The 26,216-nt window shown below is 50.2% G+C and overlaps 1 protein-coding gene and 1 non-coding gene across 2 annotated transcripts; one reads left to right on the forward strand and one right to left on the reverse strand.

The window, feature by feature from the left end:
- Positions 1-128: 128 nt before the first annotated feature.
- Positions 129-23,161, forward strand: CNTN2 (contactin 2). The gene is made up of 23 exons (XM_015884956.3): positions 129-235; positions 9,122-9,230; positions 12,609-12,753; positions 12,873-13,048; positions 13,433-13,528; positions 13,808-14,017; positions 14,586-14,685; positions 14,913-15,088; positions 15,745-15,881; positions 16,318-16,447; positions 17,105-17,255; positions 17,539-17,666; positions 18,006-18,181; positions 18,301-18,421; positions 18,683-18,841; positions 18,964-19,113; positions 19,782-19,852; positions 20,241-20,475; positions 20,826-20,941; positions 21,131-21,317; positions 21,494-21,606; positions 21,696-21,864; positions 22,345-23,161. Exons 2-23 carry the CDS (start codon positions 9,176-9,178, stop codon positions 22,452-22,454), a joined length of 3,111 nt encoding a protein of 1,036 aa, XP_015740442.2. The 5' UTR covers positions 129-235; positions 9,122-9,175; the 3' UTR covers positions 22,455-23,161.
- LOC107324707 (uncharacterized) lies at positions 22,889-25,819 on the reverse strand. Its single transcript, XR_014938633.1, has 3 exons — positions 25,691-25,819; positions 25,484-25,601; positions 22,889-23,308 (listed from the first exon to the last, which is right to left on the reverse strand). It is a non-coding gene; the product is annotated as an uncharacterized LOC107324707 (transcript).
- Positions 25,820-26,216: the final 397 nt, after the last annotated feature.

Here is a 26,216-nt window from a genome sequence, read left to right on the forward strand (position 1 = left end):
GGAAAAAAAAAGAAACCCCTCTCTAGGGACCGGCGTGGTGGTTGGCAGAGAGCGAGGGAGCGCGCACGCAAGGAGGGAGGAGAGGGAGGAGCACATCCTAATGCAGAGATGCTGCAGTGGCTCTGGGCACACACATCCCCACTCGGGCAGGCAATCAGCCGGGCTCAGTACCGAGGCAGGAGCTCCTCGACCCCGCATTCCTCCGCCTCATGCTCAGCCCTATATCCTATCCCAGGTAAGAGATTGCTCTCTCTTTCCCCTCAACGTAACGGGGTTGGGTTGGGGGGGGATATATATAAATAAATAAATAGATGAGGCTGCAGATTTCGGGACACCATTTCTAGCAGAGTCAACTCTCCCTATAAAGAGAAACAGCCGAATCCTGCTGGATCGGGGACGCAAGGGCACGGCGTGGGTTTGGACGCTGCTTGGGGCGATGGCTCTGCGGGAACAACTCGGCTTTGCTGGGGATGGAGTTAGAAGGAATGGGGGCAAAGCGGTGGCACTTGTGGCAGGGGATGGGCAAGGCTGTAGGCTGAAACAGCTCTTAAAGACCGAGTCAGAACTTATTTGTTGTTAATTGCTACAGTTATACCTCGGCTTTCTATTCTGGTTAGTGGCACTTTGCAAAGCTCCAGCGTGGAGGGGTGGGGGGCTGCCGATCTCAGGCTGCTCAGCACCCCTGGATCGGGAGGGCAGAACCCAGGTGCCCCTTTATGGAGGGAGGAGAGCAATGCCCTGTGACCCCCCCTCCTCTCCCTCCCTGCTCTCAGCTACTCTGGGGGTATTGCTGTGTTAGAGGCTGGTCAGCGTGTTGCAGCAGGAAGGTGTATATATGTGTGTGTAGGGGGGGGGGGGTCTTGATGTAATATACCCTATGCTTGGCTTTGCTCTGAGTGCTCGGGTGGGGAGCAGCTGGCAGCACCGGGCTGCTCAGTGAGGCTCCACTCCCTCACTGTAAACTTCCTGAGCTCCCCTTCCCTCTGCATCTCACCCACCTATTCCTCCAAAGCTCTCACTGCTCCCACAGCACCGACGTTATTGTTTCAGCCAGGCTGGGGGCATTCATAAGATTGCCATCCATCTGAAGGAACACTAGTTGCTCTGAGGGTGGGAAGCAGCAGCCTGAGAGCTGAGAACAACCCGAGTGTTCCTGGAGGCTTTGGGCAGATCCCAGCATGGCTCTACCTCCCCTATACACATCCACAAGCAGCTCAGGGTGCAAAGCAGAAGCACAAGGTTTAGGGGTAGGTGTGAATGTATGGATAAATCTCTCAGTGTTGTGTAAGTGGCAGCTCTCCATGCAAAACAGCCTTCTCTGACCTCTCAGCATAGCCAGAAATGCACCTTCCACCCTCTAAGGAAGCTCAGGGGGAAACCATAGTGTTGGGTGGGACTGTGCTCTGTTTGGGGCAGCAAGGAAAGCAGTGGTCTGTTCTACCCTTGGGGTCTGAATGCACCCACAACACCAAAAGCTGTTTGCTGCACCAACACAGCTCCCAAACTTACTTTGTACAGACAGGTGAGAAAGGGTCTGCAAATCAAGGGAAGGTGCTGGGGTTACGCTCAGCCCATGGAGTGCAGCGATGATGCATTGAGACAAAGGAACCGTAACACCCTTCTCCAGCACCCAATCAATTATGATCCAACAGAGTAACCACGACTTTTGTCGCTTGGAATGGATGCATTTACCAGCCTGTGCCTCTGCAGACGCATCGCACGCGAATCACAGCAGGGCTGTAGAGAAGCATCTCCAACACACGAGCACATAACGCAGCACACAGAGCCCACGTGCACAGCCCATAGCCTGGCTGCTCAGCCCCAAACTAGCCATGAAAGGTCACCGAGCCTAAATGAGGGGGTAGATACTTCATTTCTCCTTCCTCTCTTTAGCAGACCTTCAAGTCCATACCATTTTATGTGCTTGCTAGGAGCATGCCAAAAGGGTACCCCCCATCTTTAGGGCGTGCTTGAGAATCACCCTGCTGGCTGCTCAGCCATGCTCTGCTTGGAACAAGGATGGTTTTGTTCTATCTCATGGGCTCAGGCGTGGCACAGCTCTGCTGTCATCTCCCCCCTCACAGCTGGAGGCACATCTGTCCCTCCTGAGCTTGCAGCCTGCCCTATAAACCAGTGTACTGTGCAAGAAACCCAGCATTGCTCAGAGGCTGTCAGAGGTGGCATTAAAGCACGATGCATAGGAAGAGGTAAGAGAGGAGTCCTTCAAGAGCTCTTTAAGAGTCAAATAATGCTGATAGAAGGGGAAAAAAAAACCAACCAGAAACTTGCTCTAATGAGCTCTGTCGGGCTCTGTCTAGATTAGGGAACCAAATCTAACTCATTTTTGGTTACCACCCCCACTTGATGTCTTCAGGCGCTCAGAGAGATGCAGATAGGGACTACAGTCATCAGATCCCAAACAATACAGAAACTGCTTCTTTGAACCCAATGCATCCCCTTCCTATTCCCCTGGCACACCCTTAACCCCATAACTACAGCCGTAGGGTCCAGCATTCACCAGAGGGGTTTTCAACACAACCCCAGTAGAGATGCCCAGAGGCATTAGTGGGCATGACAGGTACTCCCACCAACAGCAGCTTACAGCTCAGTCACTGCATGTAGCAGTTATCATACAGCTGGCAGAGCTGGCAGCCCCACAGCAGAGCTGCAGAGCAGGAGAAGTGGGATCTGTGTTGTGCACAGGTTCCTGCTTGTTTTTAACAAGGCAGAGAGCAGCCTGGCACCAGCTAAAGATGTAACGTTAACGCTTTAGCAGACAGATGAGCAGGCTGAACAGAAGGACTATGTCTCCAAAGGAGCAAAATGAATGCACAGTCATAACAGGGGATATCCCAAGCTACGCCTGGGAGAAGGGAGAGGATTTCAATGCTGCATCCTCATCACAAGGCCAAGGAGCTCCCATGAGGTTGGGAACATGCACAGGATCCCCTGCACAGACAGCTCCCTACCTACTGGCACATATGCTGGCATAGGGCTGATGGGTGCTCGAGGTCAGGGTTTCCCTATGCTACTCTCCTCCCTGGGGCAGGTTTTCCAAGCCCTGTGCTTGTTTTGCCTTGCTGCAGCCTCTCTAGGAGCCCCGCTCCTGCCAAGTGATGTAGGAGCAGGCAGACGGGCTCGATGGCAGGTAGGAGCTATTTATACCTGTGACACATCAAAGAGCTGTGCCACTGAGAGCAGCACCGACTGCAGAAAGTAGGCGAGTTTGGGAGGCTGAGGTTCCCCACAGACACACTGCGATGGGAAAGGAGAACCTTGGTTTGGAGAGGATGTATTTTGGGGAGGCAATAACAGCATGTACATCCCACCTCTGCTGCCCACACCAACGCCCAACTTTTAGCATCTCTCAGCTCCTCCTGCAATGCAACCCCAGTGCAACATTCTGGGTGATGCCCAATAGTGAACTTACACAGGGGTGTCTACCAGCAACACCAGATATTGTGATCTTGAGCACATGTAATCAGGGTGTTAACAAAGGCTTCAGGCAGACACCATCTCTCCATCAGCAGCACGCTAAGCTGGAGGCATTCATGCCCTGTTTTCAAAGACTTTGAGCATCCTTCCAGCTGCCATTGACTCCAGCTATTGACTGAGACAGCCATCAGGGAGAGCTGCGTGCTTGTATCCAGCTTACAGGGAAATCCAACATGATTTCCTCCTCCACAATCCTGGCTTTTGTCTGAAGCTGGTACAGGGAGCTTTACAGGGGGCTGCTCTGCTCCATATCATCGTCTGCTTTGTTACAACTAAGGTTATATCACACCAACAGCTCCTATCCCAAACACACTGCCCAGCAGCGCTGTGCACATACACGTGTCTCTATGTGCTCTCAATCAACGCCTCCTGACCCAAAGCAGATCCCTGCTTTGTCTTATGCACAAAGAAGTGACAGGCTGTGGCACCAGCACTGGGGTTTGCTTGGCTGGGGAGATCTTGCTGACTAAAAGAGAACTCCCACTGAGCCCCTCTCACAATGAAGTGCCGTGACCTGTGATGTACATGAATGTGTTGTCCAATTATTAGGAGGGAAAAAAAGCACTTAAAAGACACAGAGACAACAGAGACAGCTTGAGCACGGTGCCTTAATGCAGCCGTCCTGCTGGGTTCATATCAGCAAGCCCTGCCTGCTCTTTGCACGGGGCTCCATGAGCCTCTCATAGAGAAAATAATAAAGCTGCCCAATGTTTGCAGGAGCTGCATGGGACAACAAGGCAGCACACCAGCACACCATGCACTCATTCTCATGCCAGACCATGTCATACTCTACCAGCATAGCAGGGATTTCCACCTCCCAGACTTTTCTCCCATCTTTTTGATGTGTTTAACCTCTCCCTGCCCTTCAGAAGTGTTGATCAGACACTGATCCTCACCAACACAGCTCTGGCACAATTATATCAATCCACAATATATAAGGCATGACCCAAGGGCAGGTGCAGGGTGAGTGCACCTATCCCAGGTGAGAAACACATTGTCCATAGATTGCTGTAAGCACCATCACCCACACTTGAAGCTCTTTCCTCCTCCCATTTCACAGCCCAAATCCCACAGCCTCACCTAATAATATGGGTTTGGGTTTTCCAGAGCCTTGCTCTGCAAGAGGAACAGCATCTATCCTGATGTTTGTGTCAGGGAAAGTGCATTAGTTTCCATGGATATGCTGATTCAGAATTACTCCAGATGTAGATGGGTTCACAGTGCACTGCTCAGAGACCTGCAGCGCTGCTGCACCAGGTGGGAAGCACAGCTCCCATAGAGCAAAAACCAACAGGAACAGATAGGATCAAAACCAAAGCACATCCCCAAGTTTTAGAAGTGCCACCATCTGAGGAGCCAACAAACACAACCAACTCTTCCTCCAGCCACAAGCAAAGCTGGTTTGCATGGTACATGACTCTCAGTTAGGTTCTTATTGCTTGACTTCATTTCCAAAGGCATAAGGGAAGGGACAGAGAGGCCATAGCAAGGGTTAACAGCACAGCACAACAACTTGCAGAACATCCCAGACTAGCAGCAAACTGCAGCAATTACTCACAAGTCCTGTTCCCAGCAGAGCCCTGCCATGCTATAACCCCAAATCTCCTCCCATAGGAGCCCAAACACTCCCCTCCAAACATTACTTGATTTTCTTCCCCCACTTACCTCCCTCCTTCCAGCATATTCTCCATTCTCTGCACTGAACGAGGAAGGCAGAGCTCAACCCTGTGGACAATTTAACAAATGAGGGCTGATTGCAATTGCTCACACCTGGGAATGGGGCTGACCTGGGGGCTTTGGGGACTCAGGAGCAGCATGGCCTGAGGAGTACACTACTCCTTGTGTGGTGGCTCTGCTCCCATCCTAGTGCTCAGTCCCTTTGCCCCACATCATCTCCTTGTCCCCATGCTGTGCTGTTGAGCATCACAGCCATGCCCAGAGCTGTGACCCCTGCCTCCACTGCTGGTGCAGAGCCCTGAGTGCAGACCCAAAGCACCTTCCTCAATCTGTTCCACCTGCTGCTACAAGCTGCTGCCTTCAGGTGCCACCATCACCCCCACCCCAAATCTTTGCCTTCTGTGCTAACACTGCAGCCCATCTAGCAGTAACAAACACATTGGGCAGGCACAGCTCCTGCTCTGCAGGTTGCAGCCGGTGCCCTGCAGGGTGCTGCGGGCACCATCTGCTCCCCACAGCCCAGGCATGGAGCCCAGTGTGAGGATGTGCCCGCTGTGCAGCTCTATGAGGAGGACAGGGAAAGATAGAGCCAGGAGGCAAAGCGTGTCCCAGAACCCCCCTGCAGCACAGAGCAGGGAGTCTTGGAAGTGCAGGAATGATTCATAGCTCTGCATGGGGTGACTGATGAGACCAGGGAGAGCTGAACCCCTCTGGGTGTGTTGGCCATTGGATCACAGTGGTTTTGGTGCTCAGGGTTTTGATTGCCCCAATTCTGCTGCAGATCCTGGGGTCACCAGTGGATTCTCAACTCAGGAAGGGCAGAATTGAGAGTCTGCATCTCTCCTGAGCACAGACAGCTTTGCGAGAGGACAGACACATTACTATAAAATCCCTTTCAACTCACTGAGACATGATGTTCTGGAAGTGGACAAAACGTACCTGACATTGAGCAGATTTGCAAGAAAAATCCAGCAAAGATCAGAAGTGTGCTCATTCCAGCCTTAGAGATGCTCCTTAATGAGAGGAACACACAGCACAGGGCACACGGTGTCAGCCACCCTCAGCAGCTCTCCTTCAATGGAGAATGTTGCAGCAGAAGTCCAATTTCTCATCTCATAACTAACCCCGAAGGACTGAATCTCACTCATGATAGGTTGTGCTGGTCATGACAGCTCTCCCTGCAGCCCAGGTCCCACTATAAGCTTGGAGATGGCAGGGCCAGCATGGTGTCATTGGTGTCATTCCCTGCTTTGTGCCAAAGCTGCCTGGATTCAGAGCCCACCACCCACTGCACTTCAGCCCTCCTGGCTCCATCACCTCCCATTGATGCTGTCCTAGGATGAGGCAGCACCTCCTGCCCCAGAGGCTGATGAGAATCCCAAACTTCTCCATAGTTCTTTCCTAAGATCTCTGTCTTGGTGATAATGGATCTCTCTCTGCTCCCAGGGGTTCCAGCACAGCGCTAATGCAACCCCATGCGCATGTCTCCAAGTGTGCCCATGCTGCTGGAGGTATTAATGACAGCATCCATTAGAGGGGATGACAGATCCCCTTTCAGTACAACAGAAGGCTCTCGAGTGACTGTCAAAATACCCCATGAAGAGGGAAAAGAACAGCTCCCCGAGGGCCCTCTGCTAATGAAGGGCACGACCAATGGATCGGATGCACAGTGCATGGCCGTGCATGGGAGAAGTTTGGAGTCAGGTGCAGAAAACACAGCTCAGGGCACTGCCTGGGGACAATCTGTATTGCACAGCACTGACAGAGCTGTGCAGCCCCAGGTGTGCTCTCAGCATCAATGGATCACGTCCCTTAAGCAATACAACAACAAGGAGCATGCCAAGCAGCATGGGAGAAGGCGATGTGATCCAGTCCCTAATAGAGAACTAACCCAACCTCAGCACACATAGGAATTACTCTGTTATTCTCTTGCATGTAGGCCATGCCTGGAGTTCACCCTGGATAACACTTTGCCTATTTCTGCAGAGGATTTAAAGTGCAGAATGTGCTGAGATTGGGTTCCAGAAAGCAAATGGAGCAGCTTTCCCTATTACCTCTTTAGGAGTCCTGTCCTGGTGTCCCAGCACAGCCATGGGGAGGGACTTGGGAGACACAGGAGCAATGGATTCTAGGAAGCAAGGAAAGAAAATGATGTGTGCATCCAAAATGAGAGCAGAGTGGGGTCTGGGATGAAAGAGGCGAGCTGCAGAGCCAGCTGCAGAGCTGGTGATCAAAGCTGTGGTTTACATAATAAATAATGAATTGATAACTAATTGAATAATTCAAACCAGCTTAATTTTTACAACTAACAGCTTTGCTGAGCCGTAGGGAAGGAACTGAAGGGCATCCTGTGCTCCCTCCCTCTGAGCTCTGAGCTGTTTTGGGGTGATGCACCCCCAGATGCAGGATGCAATCTGCTCCTACTCCAACACAGCACTGAGTGCAAAAACAGACGGAGCAAAAAGCTGCTCCTTGTCCTAAAGTGCTTACGCTGGAAGCATGAGACACATGAGGGAGAGGCAGGCAGAGGGTGAACAATGTGGCAGTGTTTGCTGGAAGACCGTGGGTTCAGGACGCTGTTTGGGGCATGATGCTGATTGACATCAAGTGATTTCATCGGCCTGACTCACCCCAGAGCTGCTGGATGGAACACGCAGCGTGGGGCAGCCAAAGGGAAAGGAGCTCATGCCCATCTCTATTCTGTCCTCATACCGTCCCTCTCTGTCACCCTGTGACCGTCACTGCTTCAGGGCAGGTCCTCCTCCCCCAGATCTGCCATATTATTTAGGTCTCTGCCATAGGAGCATTTAACCTGAGTGTCAGGCTGGGCTCTGCCCTCAGTGCTGTGTGGGGAGGCTGGCATTCAGCCCCGGAGCCCAGCAAGGTGAAAATGAGGACCTCGGATGTGGTTTCTTCCCTTCATAGTAGGAAAATGTTCTATTTTGGGTGAGGATACTGAGGGCAGGTGGCTTTCCCAGTCCCAGATTCCCCAGAGAGAAGACTTGAAGCACACACAGGACAATCCATGTTTGCTCAGGTGCACGATAACAGCAGCACTTAATGAGCAGGCGCTGTGTGTACCGAGCAGCAATGCACCAGGGGATGCAGTGTATGGGATGGAGCCGGCGTTCACAGGGGCAGCCAGATGGGCAGGGAGTGAGGGACCAGCTGGGGCTGGGTGGGCTGCAGAGCTTGGCAGTGCCTTCAGTGAGTGGGATGTGGGATGAGTTGTTTCCCAAGTCATTGTTAACAAAGAGGGGGAAGGAAAACAAAACTGGGTGTCCTCCTTGGATGTCTCCAGAGTAAAGGGGCTGGAGCAGAGCAGTAGGATGCCCACAGGCAGCCACTGCCTGTTAGGAGAGAGTTGTTTTTGGAGGAGGGAAGAAGAAGAGTTGATGGTATGGGGAGGAGAGGGAGATGGAAAAGGAGGAGGAGGAAAAAGGGAAAAGGGAAAGTGGAAAGAGAAAGGGGAGAAGGGAAAGGAAATAAAAGAGAGGGAAACAGAAGGGGAAAGGAAAAATGAAAGGGAAGTGGGAAAGGGAAAGGAAAAAGAGGAATAGAAAAGAGGGAAAGGAAATGGGAAAGGAAAGGGGAAGAGAAAAGGGAAGGAAAAGGGAAAAGGGAAAAGAAAGGGAAAGGGAAAAGGGAAAGAAAACAGAAAGGGGAAAGGGAAAGGGAAAAGGGAAAAGAAAGGGAAAGGGAAAAGGGAAAGGAAACAGAAAGGGGAAAGGGAAAGGAAAAAGAGAAGGGAAAGGAAAACAGGGGAAGAAAAAAGGGAAAGGAGGAAAGGGGAAAATGAAAAGGGAAAAGGGAAAAAGAGAAGAGCTCCTTCAGACTTCAGCATGTTTCTCACTGGCTGCTCTTACAGACACCTCCTGGTGCCCACAGGGACATTGAGCTGCCCTGGGGCCTCATGGAGCAGCAGGTAAGCGCAGTGCTTCTCTTGCAGGGCTGCTGTCCCCACTCAGCCATAAAGCCACGGCCATAACATCTGGAGCACAGGATGGGAGGCACTGCCGGATTCATCTGCACATCCCTGGCCATCATCATCTGTGTGGGTAAGAGCCTGATGCTGCTGTAGGGATGGATGCCTTTCTGCTACATCCCGGCTTCAAAGATTCCCCCATTTGCCATCCATTGGGGATTGCTGCCGGATCTCAGGGAGTGTCAGACTACACACTAAGGGTCCCTTTTCAGCAGGGAGATCTTTCATATCAGGCAGTTGAGAATTAGATGATGTCTTCAAGCTAATTCATCATCCCAAGAAGAAGCTGCTTGGCTGTCTTATAAATATCTAATTACCTTTTAGTGTTCTGTGGGTCCCAAGAGAGGAGGAGGGGAGGGGCGGCTGCCCTAGATTGGGAGGCAATTAGCCTGTTTGGAAATCACATTGACCCAAATCTGGTAGAGGCCCCAGGATGGTGCTGGGCTCTCCCATTAACCAGCTGAGTTCACCCAACTCATTCCCATCCAAGCTGAGCCCATAACAAATGAGTCACTCCCAAACCCTACGAGGGTTATTTTCTCCTGACCTCTGGCTGCTGATGCAATGGATCTCAGGGGCCATCTGGGACAGAGTGAAGCCCTCACTGGAAATATGAGCCAGGAACAAGGACCAAATGATGGCAGCTCTAGATAAGGCTGAAGGAAACACTCTGGGGAGGGGTGAAGATGGACCCGATGGCTCCAGATCTGGAGTTTGGGTTGGTAACATCACCCCTCCCTCTGACATATCACAGAGTGACGAGTTCCCAAGGACAGGAGAAATAACTGCTTTGATTGCATTCAGATTTCCTATAAAACCAATTAGTTGCTCACGTGCCAGGCTCAGGCTGCGGTCAGAGCTCCAGAGTTGAGGATGCACTGCCAGTTCTCAGTGACAGGATTGCTGCTGATGCACTCATCACCTGCAATACATCTTGGCAAATGTTCAGCTGAGACATCCGTGATTTCCTGCTCTCCAAAGCTGGAATGGGGCTCAGCACATCCTGCAGCCTCCTGGATGTTGGGTCTTCCCAGCTCTGGCTACCAGCATGTTCCAGGTGCTGGCAATAAGAGCACAGAACCACACTTAGATTTCTACTCCTGCAATTTCTGTTATAAGGTCTGGGATGGTTTTTACACTCAAAGATTACAGCCTTGCCACCGTATTTCATTATACGGTATTTTTCTCTCCCAGACATCAGCACAAATCACTCTCAGAGCACTGGAAATGTTCAAACATTTCTGCAGCTATTTCTCCCAAATCTTAATGTTCCGATATTCCATCTCCACCTTCCCCTATTTATTTTAGTGTTATGACTGATTTCGCTTCAAAACGAATGTTGTTCCACCCAGACACAGCAACACATTGAGAATAATTTCTGCTCCTAGCTGGGTTTCAGCGCAGAAGTAGGGCTGCATATGGCATGCTCAGCTCTGAAGGGATCCCTCTGCCTCTTGCACACACAGCTTGCAGGCTCAAAGATGTTGTTTTGTGTTTGCCTTCTCCCCGCTGCCCGAATGACAGAGCCCTGGGAAGGTCTTCTCATGGTAGCATTAAAAAGGAGAGTTCTATGGTGACAGCAGCAGCTGAGATGATCGGTCTCGGAGGTACTCAGATCTGCTGCTCTGCTTTGATCTCAAGTTCTCAGCTCTAACCACCATCAGAACTTGTAACAGTTCAATTATCGCTTTAATCTAATGCTCGTTTCGCTTAATGAGTGAGATGCGGGATTTCACCTCCAACACCAACCGGACACCTTGGAACTGTACATAAAATCTGTCTGAACTTCTGGCATTGATTGCATATGAGAAAATCAATGCCTGACAGCGGTAGCCCATAACCTTGGCAGAGAAAAAGAGACAGAGGAGGATGCTGGGCTCCAGGTGGGATGGGAGGGATGATTGGCTAAACCTCATTGGGAAAGAGCTCCCATGAGGGGAAGCATATATAGGACTGACTATAATACAACATTTGTTACATAATCAGAAGTTATTTACCATGTGCTACCTATTAACCTCTGAATGCAAATCTGCTCATCCTTAATCCATTGACTGCTGTCGCTCAGCACACAACAAATACACCACGTCCTCCTTAAGTCTCTATTAACTCATGATTATGTTAAGTGCTGGCCAACAAGGAGCTGTTTCCAGCTGAGAGCAGCGCAGCAGAAGCAGAACCAATGGAGGTGATTTCCAGCACAGAGAATCTTCTCCTTGGTGAATGTAACTATCCCAGAAGGGAGGAAATAAAAGCACTTCCATAGATAGGAGGTGATACGACCCCTGCAAAACTGCTTCTCTCACTCCAGAGCATTAAGGACAGGCATGGAGCAGAGCCCCTGTTAATTGGGCAGTGCCTGGATGTGAGGACCAGACATGGGGAGCAAACAGCTGCTCTGAGCCCTCAGAGCCAATTAGTGCAGCCCCTCTCTCGTTTCACCCTGGTCTCCACATGCCATGAACACGAGGGGAACCCCAGGAGCTGCAGGTGAAGGGCTGTTTTCCCTCAGCCCTGAGAACCGATCCCTGTTGGAAGTTACTCTTGCATAAAACATCACACTTACAGGAGTCACTTCATTTAACGGGTGACCGTGCTGAGTTCTGCGGGGAAGGAAGCAGATTGCAGGTTGGCATGGCGGTTTTAAGACGGTTATTAATTCAATTACAAAGCATAGAAGGATGCTGGGGGCAGCTTGGCATCTCCTCCCTTATTACTGCAGAGAAGGGGGTGCTTGCCTCACGTCCCAGTCCTGCTAAGGAGCATGGCTCCAGGTTCCAGGGATGCATGCTGGCAGTGATTACCTTGCTGGCTGCTTTTGGGGTAGAGGTTTCCAGGCAGCTTTCTGCTTTGTTCTTGCCTATTTTGCATTGCAATTTCTAGTGTCTGCAGTACCGGTTTGCACCCAGCTGTAAGCAGCAGGCGTGACTCAAAGAAAGAGCTGAGGATGCTGCAGCTGCAGGGATGGAGGGAGCAACCAGGTGTGTGCAGGAGGTCAGCACAGAGCTGAGATCTAGCAATGAACATCCAGGCTGTGCTCTCCTCCCTTGCCCTCAATAGGACATAGGAAGAACAAAGCAGCAGCGTTAGTACGGAGGAGGCAGCGGCATGTCCTCACTTCTAGGATGCTGAGAGCACCCCAGCATTCCCAGCTCCCACCCCATATGTGCTTCACAAGAGGTTGTGCCAGAGCTCCTTTGCGTGCCCATCTCTAAGCACGTCTGCTCTTGTGGCACAGCAGAGTCGGTGTGAGATGCTCAGTGGGGAACGCACACAATCTGCCCGCAGCCCTGCTTGGGGCTGGGTGACAGATGGGCTGCTATTCTCACATTGCTCCTCGTTTTATTCCAGATATAGCTCTGTCACCGCCAGGGACACCCTACAAAGCCTAAAAAAAAAGAGATTTTCTAGAGAAAGACACATTTTGCTGAGCAGGTTTTCCCCTCTCTTGCAGTCTGGTGCCAAGCACAGAGCAGTACGAGGAGCTACGGGCCGGTGTTTGAGGAGCAGCCAGCACACACCCTGTTCCCCGAAGGCTCAGCAGAAGAGAAAGTGACACTGACATGCAGAGCCAGAGCCAATCCCCCTGCAATATACAGGTGAGCCCCATGGTGGCCAAAGACAGTGTGAATGGGACGTCAGAATGTGGGTCTATATGGCACCATCCTATGTAAGCACGCAGCCTCAATACATCTTCTCCCTTCCCACTTCTTGGTAGGTGGAAGATGAATGGCACAGAGCTGAAGATGGGGCCGGATTCCCGGTACAGGCTGGTTGCTGGAGACCTGGTTATAAGCAACCCAGTGAAAGCCAAGGATGCAGGCTCCTACCAGTGTGTGGCAACCAATGCCCGTGGCACAGTGGTCAGCAGGGAAGCATCACTCCGCTTTGGCTGTAAGTCTTTTCTTGGTCTGCATAAAGCAATTGAAATGCAGCCCTAATAATGCTGGAGGTAAACCAAACCTTCCAGCTCCATTAAGTAAAGAGAAATTTGGGGGAGAAGTTGTGGATGCAGTGCAGAAATCCTATTGGCGTGTCGGTGCAGCAGCAGTTTGATGCACAGCATTGTCAGTGCTCAGATATGGGGTCAGATGTTTCTGTATCTCCCTGCAAAGCCACTGGAAATCATTGATGAAAGGTGGATGGTTGGACTGGGTGACCTTGTAGGTCTTTTCCAGCCTTGGTGGTTCATGATATCATGAAAATCCACCCCACGGAGGGGCAGATCACAGCAGCTCCTCCAGCTGCCCATGGGCGAGTTTCACCGCGTGTCTTTAGTCTTGCAGGAATTCTCTGCAGAAGAGCGAGAGCCCGTGAAGATCACTGAAGGTTGGGGAGTGATGTTCACCTGCAGCCCCCCTCCCCATTACCCAGGTAAGGGTTCACATCCCTCCAGCAGTAGGAGGTAGAGGAAACTCTCAGCTGCACAAATCACTCCTTGATTTCTGTGGGGAACGCCAGGGGAACAAACCTGGTTTGAATTCACTCTGAAAAGCACCAAAGTAGAGGCATAACTTAGCACGTGGAGAAAATAATCGCTATCCAAGGAACAATTTAAGCTTTGACGGGTCCAGAAAATGACCTGCTTGGTTAAATCCCAGCTGAGGCCGCCAGCAATCTGCGCGGTTCATTCCTTCTCCTGCATCCCCACAGGCTTGTCCTATCGATGGCTTCTGAATGAGTTTCCCAACTTCATCCCAGCCGACGGAAGGCGTTTCGTCTCTCAGACCACAGGAAACCTCTACATTGCTAAGACAGAGGCTTCCGACCTCGGCAACTATTCGTGCTTTGCCACCAGCCACATCGACTTCATCACCAAGAGTGTTTTCAGCAAGTTCTCCCAGCTCAGCCTGGCTGCTGAGGGTCAGTGCTCTCCAATTATCATAAAGGGACTGGGGAAAATGCAAAATTAACAAAGCACACGGGCTCCTGAAGGCTCCAGCACCTGCACAAATTACCCACAGGCCTCTCAAGGGAGCTTAAGAGTTGATGAAAGCATTAATTGGCTGGAGCCTGGGGGAAGCAGCCCTGTCTTCATGCTTCGCTGCTAGTGCTGCCATCAGTGGGGTTTCTCTGTTTGATTGTAAAAGAAAAATGGCACCAGGACAGGCTCATATCCCCCGAAACTGCCTTTAGTGACCTTGGGAGGTGCAGTTGAAGATACTGATTTGGCAGGGAGATGGGAGCAAATCTAGTAGGGAATCAGGGAGAAATAGCCTGGAGGTGTTGTAAAGGAGAGGTTTATAGAGACCCCTCTCAGAGCTCTTTAAAAAGGAAAATGAAACGTAGCCTCTGCCCAGCTATAAATTCTCCAAACTCGTGAAGGTTTTGCAGACAAGCGGAACCTCGCAGGTATCTTTGTGCTTTAAGACCTCACATATGCAATTTTAAAGTCATCTGTAACTCCTCACCAGTGCTTTCCTCTTAACAGATGCCAGGCAGTATCCACCCAGCATCAAAGCCAGGTTCCCTGCAGACACCTACGCTCTGACCGGGCAGATGGTGACCCTGGAGTGTTTCGCCTTTGGGAAGTGAGTGCAGCACTGCATTGCTCGGGGTGGGGGGAAAATCACAGACCCAGCAATGGATCTGCTGAACACAGGAGGGGGGTAGGGGGAGGGATGGAGCAGCAAAGCCAATCTGTCCTGCTGGCCAAGGCCCAGCTGTGATGGGATATGATTGAATCAGGACTGGGTTATGCCACCCTGGGTACCTGCTGTGTTAGAACCCATGGCTAAAAAGATTTACTTTCACACAGCCCCGTTCCTCAAATAAAGTGGAGGAAGCTGGATGGCTCACAGACCTCCAAATGGATCTCCAATGAGCCCCTCCTGCACATCCACAACGTTGACTTTGAGGATGAAGGCACTTATGAGTGCGAGGCTGAAAACATCAAAGGGAGAGACACATACCAGGGCCGCATCATCATTCACGGTAAGGCAGTTCCACGTGTGCCTTTCCATGGTGGGGTGTCTCAGCAAACAGATATCCTCCCCCCCCAAGTTCAACCTATCACAAAGGCAGCACAGACTTTCCTTCATGGATATATTTAGGCTGTGGCAAGGACAGAGAGACCTCCTCACTTGCCCTACAATAATTCTAGCAAAAATGAGGTGACCATGAATGGGAGCATAGAGATAAAAAAAAAACAATAGTAACAACAAAACAAACAGATTTGTCTCTCCATCAAATCCTCCTCTGAGCCTGGGTCCTTTCACAAGGGTTAATGCTCAAAGCTATTAATCAGATCTAGTCAAGCTGCAAACTTAGCCCTGTTCTCCCATCCTGAATTCAATCTTTTCTGAAGGTCAGATATGACTGCATTTCTTCTTAGGAACAGAAATAACAACATTCTTCTCCAGATCTGGTTTATGCCATGATTTTGTGCAGTCCACGTGCAGAGCAGCAGTCAGAGTGGACCCAGTCCTGCATCACTGCACAAAAGGCAAAGGCTGTTACTATGGTGAAAAACGCTGTGATAAATAAATCTGCCAGCAGAGATGACACAACGAGCATCCTTCTGCCTGCCTGGCACAGCAGACCTCTGGTCTGATCCTCTTGGCTCTGCCACCTCTCTTGCTCCATTGCAGCTCAGCCAGACTGGCTGGATGTGATCACAGACACGGAAGCTGATATTGGGTCCGACCTACGATGGAGCTGCGTGGCATCCGGCAAACCACGGCCAGCAGTGCGGTGGCTGCGGGATGGGCAACCTCTGACATCCCAGGTACCACTCACTGCCTCAATGCATCCATCTCAGCCCCCCCTTTTATCACCCGCCTTCCCCTTCCATGTGCCCCCATGAGGCTGCAAAGCAACGTCACGGTCCTTACCTCCAGCAAGGTCCTTCTCCCGTCACTGCCATTGCAGCCATTGATTCATGCAACTGCAGGAACTCGGAGCCAGTTGTCAGGGCAGATAAGGATCACCTTGTTCCTGCCTTTGTATGAGCCGCAAGTTGCTGCTCAGGCAATCAGCAGTCTCAGCAAACACAGCGCAGCCATGTGGGGCAGTGGCGGCATGCAGTGGAAATGGCCTGTGCTTTTTTCCCCCAGAAAACCAGGCTGGCTTCAACCTGCAAGGAAACTCAGCCCTGAACAGACAAGGCTTGAGTTCCATTTCTGTTCTTCTCATCTAATGGGTTCATCCTCTTGTTTGCACAGAACCGCATCGAAGTGAGCGGTGGAGAGCTGAGATTTTCCAAGCTAGTCCTGGAGGACTCTGGCATGTATCAGTGTGTGGCTGAGAACAAGCATGGCACAGTATATGCAAGTGCTGAATTAACAGTGCAAGGTAATTTCTCATTTCCCAGCGCTCTGGGTTTCAATGGGACACTGAAGCATTTTAGATCTCTTCCTGATATCCTGCAATCTCAGAGTAAGATAAGAGCGGACAAAACTGCTTCACTCACCATTGAAATATAGCTGCTGGTTGAGCACGACACTCTACGAGCCTCTCAAATTTGAATCTGGTGTAAGCTCAATAATGCTGAAAGAGCACAAGGACATCTGTTTAACTATAGAAAGTGTACAGGACAGACAGCAGCAGCACAACCCCCTTCCATTGCCCTCCCTTTGTCTGGAAGGAAAGAAGCCCAAGAAGTGAGCTCTGCACCCAGCCAACCAGCTCAGATCTGGTGGCTGGAACTGGGCTGATGCTGTAGGGAATATCCTCTACATTTTCAAAAGCAGCTGTTCTTGTGTCTCTCAAAGACCTTGCACTTGTTAGGGTCATGTTGCCATTGCTAAGTACGATGCGTGTCACCTCGCACCTGCCTGGCAGGCATTGGACACCCAGCAGCAGAGGAACCACTCCTGCATCCCGCTCGCCAGATATTGCCATGCTTTGTTACCAAGCCATCCAACAAGAAAGCGGCACCTTAGTGACCTGGCAATTAAAATGCTGACACAGAAGGGCTTGTTAACCCTCTTTTTTTCCCCCCCATTATAGCCTTAGCACCAGATTTTAGACTAAACCCAGTGAAACGACTGATACCTGCAGCCCGGAGTGGGAAGGTCATCATTCCATGCCAACCGAGAGCAGCACCAAAAGCCACTGTGCTCTGGACCAAAGGGACCGAACTGCTCATCAACAGTAGCAGGTAGCAGCACTGCCAACTTCAGCCTAAAAGCCACTGCTAAAACTGACATTTCTTCTTGCCAGAGGATGAGACTTGATGAGCCACGTGTGCTGCTACGCCTCTAAACACACACCCTTTGTTATTCCTCTAATTTCTCCTATGAAAAACCTCTCACATTGTATTTTGCAGCCTTGTCTTTTTCACCTTTTCCACTAAAATCAGCAAGAGCAGGAAATTGTTTGGTAGGTGTACAAAGTGAGCAGACATTTTAACCTTCTTTCTTTCTATGGTTCTTCATTTCCAGGGTGACTATTACTGCCGATGGCACCTTGATCCTCCAGAACATAAGCAAATCTGATGAGGGAAAATACACCTGCTTTGCTGAGAATTTCATGGGCAAAGCCAACAGCACGGGGATCCTCTCTGTTCGAGGTAGAGATGTTTGGCTTGACTTGGGGCCAATCAAGTGTAAGAATGCCATGATGTGAATTGGAACATTTCACTGTATACCCCCAGAAAGCAATAGGGTACTCAGGGAATCTCAGGCATTTCAGCCCATGCAGCAGCAAACCTTCTGCCAGACCCACCAAACCTTACCCACCGACACCTGATCCTTTGGAAAAGCCTTTCTATTTCCTATCTACTTCATCTTATGAAAAACCAGCAGCTAAAATCCTGCTAGAGAGGGATGACAACAAGTTAGGAAGCATTACCTCATTTTGCTGTGCACCAAACCTGGTCCAAAGAGTCCTCCCTCATCTTCCTCTGCAGATGCCACCAAAATCACACTGGCACCATCCAGTGCTGACATCAATGTGGGTGAAAACATCACTCTGCAGTGCCACGCATCCCATGATCCAACCATGGACTTAACCTTCACCTGGTCGCTGGATGATTTCCCCATTGACTTGGACAAGTCGGAGGGGCACTACCGGAGAGCCAGCGTGGTGAGCACCAAATGGAACTACATACCAATAATAAGGGCTGAAAAGCCACACCGGCCCCTTTGTTTGCATGTTGGGTTGTGGTCAGCTGTGTTTCCCTGCTGTCCTTTCTCTCTATACAGAAAGAAGCAGTTGGGGACCTCGCCATTGTCAATGCCCAGCTGAAGCACTCGGGGCGATACACATGCACAGCCCAAACAGTTGTGGACTGCACTTCAGAGTCAGCCACGCTGACTGTCAGAGGTAATTCCTGATCTTTACAAGCCTGAGGCACCAGCAGGTTCTTTGTAAGAGGTCAGCCCTTTCTGTGCATCCACCCCGCAATCTCACATTCCATTTGGCTGGGAGTTGTGAGCATTAAAAGGAGCAAAAATGAGGTGAGGCTTCCTTGCCTCCAGAAAAGAAAGGTTTGATCCTCATTTACGACTTGCAGAACATAAAGAGCAATAAGCCCCCCAACTCCTGACACTTCAGTAACACGACCACCTCTCTCCTTCACCCCAGGACCCCCCGGACCCCCAGGGGGTGTGGTGGTGAGAGACATTGGTGACACTACAGTCCAGCTGAGCTGGAGCCGTGGCTTTGACAACCACAGCCCCATCGCCAGGTACAGCATCGAGGCCAGGACTCTGCTCTCCAACAAGTGGAAGCAGATGCGCACCAGTAAGTGCCCTCAGGGCTGTGGAGTTGTCCCTGAAGTCCAAGACCAGCTCCCTGCTGAGCTCTTGCTCTGTACTCCACCATTTGCTCTATTTGTTCTCCTCTCGTGTTATTGGATTATATAGATCCTGTAAACATCGAAGGCAACGCCGAGACAGCCCAGGTGGTGAACCTCATCCCTTGGATGGATTACGAGTTTCGGGTCTTAGCGAGTAACATCCTTGGAGTTGGGGAGCCAAGTTTACCCTCCAGCAAAATCCGTACCAAAGAAGCAGGTACGTGCAGACATGCTCAGAGGTGGAATAGGGAATCAGAGGCACCTACATGCAGAAAGAGAAGGCTGGCTTGCAGCAAACCCTGGCTTGGGCAATTAGTCTTCTCCTTGAGTGCTCCTGGAGGTGAACCCATCGCAAATTTTTCTGCCTTTTTGCCCATTTACACATCAAAGACAAAGAATTACCAGAACTGGCAGCCAGCCTCACCAGCATGAGTAACAATATATTAAAGCACTACAAATCCTAGCCTCAAATACGATACGTTCTGGGTAGTAATGTTTAGAAAGGTGAAAGAGCCCTATTATATTAGAGAGCACAACTGTGCAAACACAAGATAAATTTCCCAGCTGTAAATGTTGATTCTATCTCGTGCAGCTCGAACACGCAAGCAGAAGGGATGTAGGATCAGCAGGAGAAACACTCGCAGTGCACCAAGTGCATATTAACTCCTTTCTAATTCAAGCTCTGCCACAAATTCCTGCTTCTGAGATTGATTCTCATCCCCTCAGAGAAATACTGCTGGTAAATAAGCATGCCAGGGACTAGCCAGTGTTCGAGACCTGATTTTCACAAACATCTGAAATACTCCTGGCTGAGAGGCAGCTGCCTGTGTCTGTCTTTGTGCTCATCCTCACCACTGTTGTTCCTTTAACCCAACCTGTCTGCAGCACCCACAGTGGCACCATCTGGGCTCGGCGGTGGTGGAGGGGCTCCCAATGAGCTCATCATCAACTGGACGGTGAGTCAGTGGCACAGCACTGGCAGGAGGGTTGTGGGAGGGCAGGGGACAGCAAATCAGTGCTGCAATGCATCTGCAATACGCAATGGAGCCAAACACTGTGCTTAGCGGCGATCCCAAAGCTTCCTTCGAATGGAAGAGCTTAGGTTGAAAGGGACTTTAAATACCACCACCCTGCCACAATGGCATCTGAACAGCCACAGGAGCAACTTTGCTCATGGCAGACATAAGGAAATGATAGAACCTTTTAGGTTGGGAAGACCACAAAGGTCATCAGTTCCAACCACCAACCCATTGCCATTGTACCACTAAACCACGCCATTCGGTGTGACCCTTTCTCTTGAAAATCCCACCCAAAAATGCCCTACCCAAGGCTTTTTCCTCACAGCCAACACTGCGGGACTACCAGAACGGAGATGGCTTTGGCTACATCCTGTCCTTTCGGAAGAAGGGCACTCAGGGATGGCTCACTGCCCGCGTGCCTCATGCAGAATCCCTGCACTACGTGTACCGCAATGAGAGCATCGGGCCCTACACCCCCTTCGAGGTGAAGATCAAAGCATACAACAGGAAAGGAGAGGGACCGGAGAGCCTCACTGCCATCGTGTACTCTGCAGAAGAAGGTGAAGGGGGCTGCAGGGGCTCTTGCTGTCTGGTGGCTTGCTGATAGGAGAGGTTTCTTTCATTTTAAGGGCAGCTGATAGCGATTTGAGCATAGGATTTATCTTCTACTTCAGTACACAGATAGAGGCTTCCCTAAGCACAGAGCAGACAGATCCTCACAGCATGCAGCTGTTGGTCTCCTTGACCTGCTAAGTCCCTCAATCCCTTCCCCTTTCTTTGCTCTGTATATACAATACCAGCTGTCAGGCTGCATGGTAATGGTGCTGAGGCGAGCCCCTCCTTTCAGTACAGTGAATGCACTGCCCAGAGCTTGGAAAAGCATTTTATCCCCTTTCCTTGTCTTTTTCAGAACCAAAAGTGGCTCCATTCAGAGTTACGGCCAAAGCTGTTCTGTCCTCAGAAATGGATGTGTCCTGGGAGCCAGTGGAGCAGGGAGACATGACTGGTGTGCTACTGGGCTACGAGGTATGAGTCCACCATGGGAACAAGGGATGGCAGAAACAATGAAGTTGTAAGAAACCTCCAAGATCACCAAGTCCAACCACTAACCCACCCTCACCTTGTTCATGTCCCAAATGCCAAGGGGTGTCCAGCACTGCTTTTGAACAGAGATTTGCAAATACTTCATTCCTTACTGAACCCTTTTCTATTCAGATCCGGTACTGGAAGGACGGTGATAAAGAAGAAGCAGCTGACAGAGTGAGAACAGCAGGGTTGGTCACATCGGCTCACGTCACAGGCCTAAATCCCAACACGAAATACCACGTCTCAGTGCGAGCCTACAACCGTGCTGGAGCTGGACCCCCCAGCCCCTCCACCAACATCACAACCACAAAGCCACGTGAGTGAGCCCTGATCTCCCCTTCAAAAATGTTGTCATACTCTCTGGGATACCTTCCATTAAACTAACAAGGTGGTCCCGCAGCTCTATTCATCAATAAGGGAGGCTCAATAGATGGGTGCAACCAGCACCAGCCCCTGGCTCACTGAATCTCTGTCTCCTTTTGTATCTCCTAGCACCAAGGAGGCCACCAGGCAACATCTCCTGGACTCTGACTGGGTCTACCGTCACCATCAAGTGGGACCCAGTGGTGGCACAAGCAGATGAGTCCACAGTTACAGGGTACAAGGTACAGACAAGCACGTAGAGAGCCTTCTGTTACACATGGCCCTAAGGAAACTGCAGGGAACGTAAACTCAAGCTTTCTTCTTCCAACAGATGCTTTACAGGCAGGATTCCCACTCTGCTCCCACACTGTACTTGGCAAGCAAGAGCCGGATTGACATCCCAGTGCCTGAAGACTTCACTCATGCCTTCGTACAGATCCGAGTGACTGGACCTGGGGGGGATGGGATCCCAGCAGAAGTCCACATCCTCCGAAACAGTGGTATGTGTGCACGTGTACCCCGGGTAGAGATGCTCATCTTCATGGTGCTACCCAGAGCACTGCAAAACAATATGTCTATTTCCAGGACTACTTGCTGTCATGTTCTTTGGCTTGGTCACCAACCTCTTCCCAGCCCCTCTAAGCAACCATTTTAATTAGACTAAACCCAGTTTTATCACCTGCAGCTGAAGCCCTTGGTTGCCTGACTTCCATCCAAATTAGATTCACTGTGTGATATCCTGACTGTATTTAGGGCCCCCCCAGTATGAGCCCCAACCCCAGCTCCTTCATTCAGTGCTTAAATGCTCAGATCCCACCTCCAAATTCTTGTTCCAAACACAACCATTCCTGGGAGGTTCACCTGTGCCATGCACAGCAGGAGCAACCAGAACCAATTTTGCACCAATGTCATCTCTGCAAGATGCATCTTTGTGCCTATCCATTACCACAGCCACCCCTTCCTTGCTCCCTTTCTTCCAGGGACCAGTATGATGGTGGAAGACTCCGTGACGAGGCCGGTGCCGCATGTTGCCATCATCACCACCAACTCTCTGGCCATGGTGGCCCTGATCCGTTACCTGGAGCTCTGATGGGGCCAGCAAAGCTGAGACATGGGACGTGCCTCCTCCCAGGGCAGCAGGAACTGCTCAGCGTCTGGTGCTGCACCTCCGTGCTTGTACCGCGGCAGCGTTACAGAGAGGGATTTGCTAATGTTATCTGAAGGGAGGAAGAAAGAAACAGCTTTTTTTGTTGTTGTTGTTCCTTTGGAAGAGCACGAGATTTCACACAAGACATGGGTCTGCAACCAGTCAATGTTTTTTCTTTAAGAAATGAGTAAAGCAAAGAAGAATTCTACCCAAATTCAGACAGCTGACTGCCCTGTACATCACATTGAGAAGGTTTTCTGCCTTACGAAGCCATGTACTACAATAACCAGACTGCTAACCTTGACTTTTTTTTAACCATGTACAGTGTATTTGGGGGAGGGGGAAGGGAGACTGAGGGCTGAGGACTTCCAAATGATGGGCATGCTCCAAACCAACCCCAACCGCAGCCATCCCTAAGGAACAATGGGACACGATTCACTTCCCCATAAGAAGAGCCAAATTTCACAGCAATGAGCCCAAGGAGACAAAGCCACAAGAGACACCGCTCTGCTTCATCCTGAAGGAGATGGATGAACACAAGAGTTTAGCTTGTGAACATCTTTTGTTTTTAATGACACTGGTGTTAACTCGCAGCCTCGTGTTTGTATCAGCTGCCGTGCTGTGAGATGCAATGTTTGATGTTATCCATATCCCACCTGGTCCGGGGTGTTCTTGTTATGTTGTTTGCTTCTTTTTGTCTGGGGAGGAGGAGGGGTAAGTGAAAATCCACCCGTATGGAGAGAGGTCCTCCTGATGCAGAAGACTTGGAGATCATTTCATTTCAAGACAGAGAGGACCTTAAAGAAGGAAGAGAAAAGAACATGACACAAATTAACCAAGACCTGGGGTCTTCACAAAGCCAGTGCTGAGGCAACAAGGAGGATCTGGAATGGGGCACTCATCCCCAGTCCCAGATATGGGGACGTATGATGGATCCCCTCTGTACTTGGCTCATGTAGTTAATATACATAGGGCTGACACCCCAATGTGGGGATGTCCAGGTGCCCAACTGATTGAAACAGCTGGGAAGAGCTGCCACCTATTAAAAGTTCTGCATCTCCCAGTAAAGCAATCAAATGATTCACCTTCCTTGCTGGTGCAATGGGAAGGGACTGGCACGCAGCTCCTACATTAGATGCCAATTCTTTACCCCAGCTAATCATCATAAGACTAACGTGTCCTTGGCCTTAGCCAGCATTAAAGAGATTACATGCATAAATCTCTGCCCTCCTGGGGGAGTGAGGCCTGCTGCACATCCACAGCTTCCCATTACCAGTTTGTCGCATCTGGAAGCAAGAAGGTAACGGGTCCCGCGGTGCTTAGGGAGCAAGAGTAATGCTTTAGGGAGCAGGCAGAGGGAAATAAACATAACATAATAAAGTAATAACATTGAGAGGGCAGCTAAATGCAAAGAAAGAAAGGGCTCTTTGGTTTTCCCTTGAATAAAGCGAAAAATAAAACCTAAAAAAGCAATGCATGATCCCATTGGTGCATGGCAGTGATGGAGGGATCCCCCCCTCACCTTGCAGTTCTCCATGCATGACCCTCTCCATCCCTGCAGCAGATCCAGAGGAAGATGCATGCACAGCTGCAGAGCAAACACACTCGGATAGACTGACTGCATGTTGGATGAACTCACACCAGTGAACAAAGCAAAGCAAAGCAAAGCCCCATTGCCACATACAGGGGCTGAAGGTCTGCACCACCCTGTCCCCAACACAAACAGCCTCATCAGATGCTTCCAGATGTGTCCAGCAATAACAGTGGCTGTGAACACTTGACTTAACTTCACAGGATGGTGATTTCTAGCAGGGCAAAAGCAGCATTTAAATGCTGCAGTGCTACTGGGTGCTAAATAGCTGCCACCTGCAGCATTCCCTGGGAAGGTTTGTACATTCTCCATGTATTTATGGGTTGGAGTAGATCATAGGCACAGTTTATATCGGTGAAAAGCTTCATGGTTGGATTTCAAATATTCTGGCTGGCTCTGGTCTGCATTGCAAACGGCCTGAATATATTCTGCTATGTAAAATTCATGGGACAGTATTTCCCCAAGCCCTTAAGTGACAAGTAGGTCCCCTTGACAGCTAAATGTTCGCTATTTGAATTCAAGTTATGCCTCATTTTTGAAAGGATAAATCACAAACAGCTTCACCAGGATGCATTTAACCAAAACACTGCTCTGTTTTTGCTACATTTTAAGGGCTACACATAGAAGCAAAGTGTGAGATGGCCATAGCCATTGCTCTAACCCCACATCTGATATAGGCTCCAGACCCAGCAGCCACTAATTTCCCCTCCTAGGAAGTGAGGACCCCCTGATACCCCCAGACCTGGAGCAAACCCATCCCTGTGCCATCACCCAGCACTGCTCACATGGCACCAGTGCTCCCCCAAAGCACTATCACAAGTGACTAGGAGCAAAATAGGGGCACACTGTAAAGCATTGCAAGCACACACAGGGATGCAGGCTGGGCACAAGGCAAAGCAAGGATTCCCCACCTTCAGCTCCCACTGAGGCTGAAGGCAGAGCAGAATGCTCCCAGATTCACTTGCTGTGTTACAGCCTTCTGTAGGGCAGCCCATTTTCCCCTTGCATTTCTCAGGGGGGTTTGTGACACACACACAGTGACGTGCACACATCCCTATTCCTTTAGCAAGGCGCAGTCGAGGCAGTACCCAATTAAACTCTATCCAGGCTATAAAATAAACCCACATGTAAAGCCTAACCAAAGCCCTCAGCAGGAGGGAAAGGAGGAAGAAACCTCCTTTAAAAGCACTCAGAGCTTCTGAAATGCAGCACAGGGCCTAAAGGGTGTTCTAAGCTGGGGGAGAACACAGAAGATTTCAGCATCTTAACACGGAGGTCACTGGATTTGCACTGTTGCTTTAAGCTGCAAATCAATTTCCTGTCTCATTAACAATCCCTCACGTGTAATTGCTCTGAGCATTTACTTTAGGAATTGACTTACAGGGACGAGTTAAGCGGCCGGGTTTTGTTCCAGTGCTGTAATGGCTCAGTGAGGGAAGTCATCCAATTTCACAGGGTCCTTCTTACTTCTTAGCAGTGCCACCAACACCATGAGGATGCTGGAAGGGATAAGAAATGAGGGTGAAGTACTTTGGGCCTCCCAGATGAGCAGCTGTGATACATTCATGTGTAACATGCAATAGCTTACCTGGTCATACTGAAGATGTAATGGTGCAGTTCTGGTTTGAGGAGGTCTGGACCAAACTCAGAGCTTAGCCAAGTGGGTTTGGATGAGGAATGGATTATTTACAGCAGAAGTGATTCAACACTGCTCCCAAATGGGAGACATTCCCGTCCTTCATCTAAGGAAGGAGCTGAGTAATGAATCCCATTCATAACCCCATTCAAGAATGGGATGGCATCCCATCCCATAAAGCCTGGAGCCCTGAATCCTGCCTGCTCCAAACTGCTGTCCCCCAACATCAACCCTCAGCTGGGTCTATTTCTATCCAGCCTCGCTGCACCCAAGTGGTTTTCTTCGCAATCATTTCCTTGTAGACTATTTTCTTTTTAAAGAAAACAAATGGGGAGCATTGTAAGCCTACTGTATTTACTGTAATTACCATTATTTATTGGCTACAGTAGCATGCAGTTCTGAAATAAAGATCTTCGGAGTCTTCAGACAACCACTGGAGCCTGGAGTGCTTTATGAGCACTGGGAGCTCTCAGGATCC

This window comes from Coturnix japonica, chromosome 38 (genome assembly GCF_054131305.1).
Source record: "Coturnix japonica strain WE chromosome 38, WE-NBRP24, whole genome shotgun sequence".
NCBI lineage: Eukaryota > Metazoa > Chordata > Aves > Galliformes > Phasianidae > Coturnix > Coturnix japonica.

What these genes read in the sequence shown, in the direction of transcription:
- CNTN2 (XM_015884956.3), top strand. Translation starts at nt 9,176, where the DNA reads ATGGGAGGCACTGCCGGATTCATCTGCACATCCCTGGCCATCATCATC. An exon ending in GGCCATCATCATCTGTGTGG is followed by an intron (nt 9,231 to 12,608) that starts GTAAGAGCCTGA and finishes CCTCTCTTGCAG; the next exon opens with TCTGGTGCCAAGCACAGAGC. An exon ending in GGCAACCTCTGACATCCCAG is followed by an intron (nt 15,882 to 16,317) that starts GTACCACTCACT and finishes TTGTTTGCACAG; the next exon opens with AACCGCATCGAAGTGAGCGG.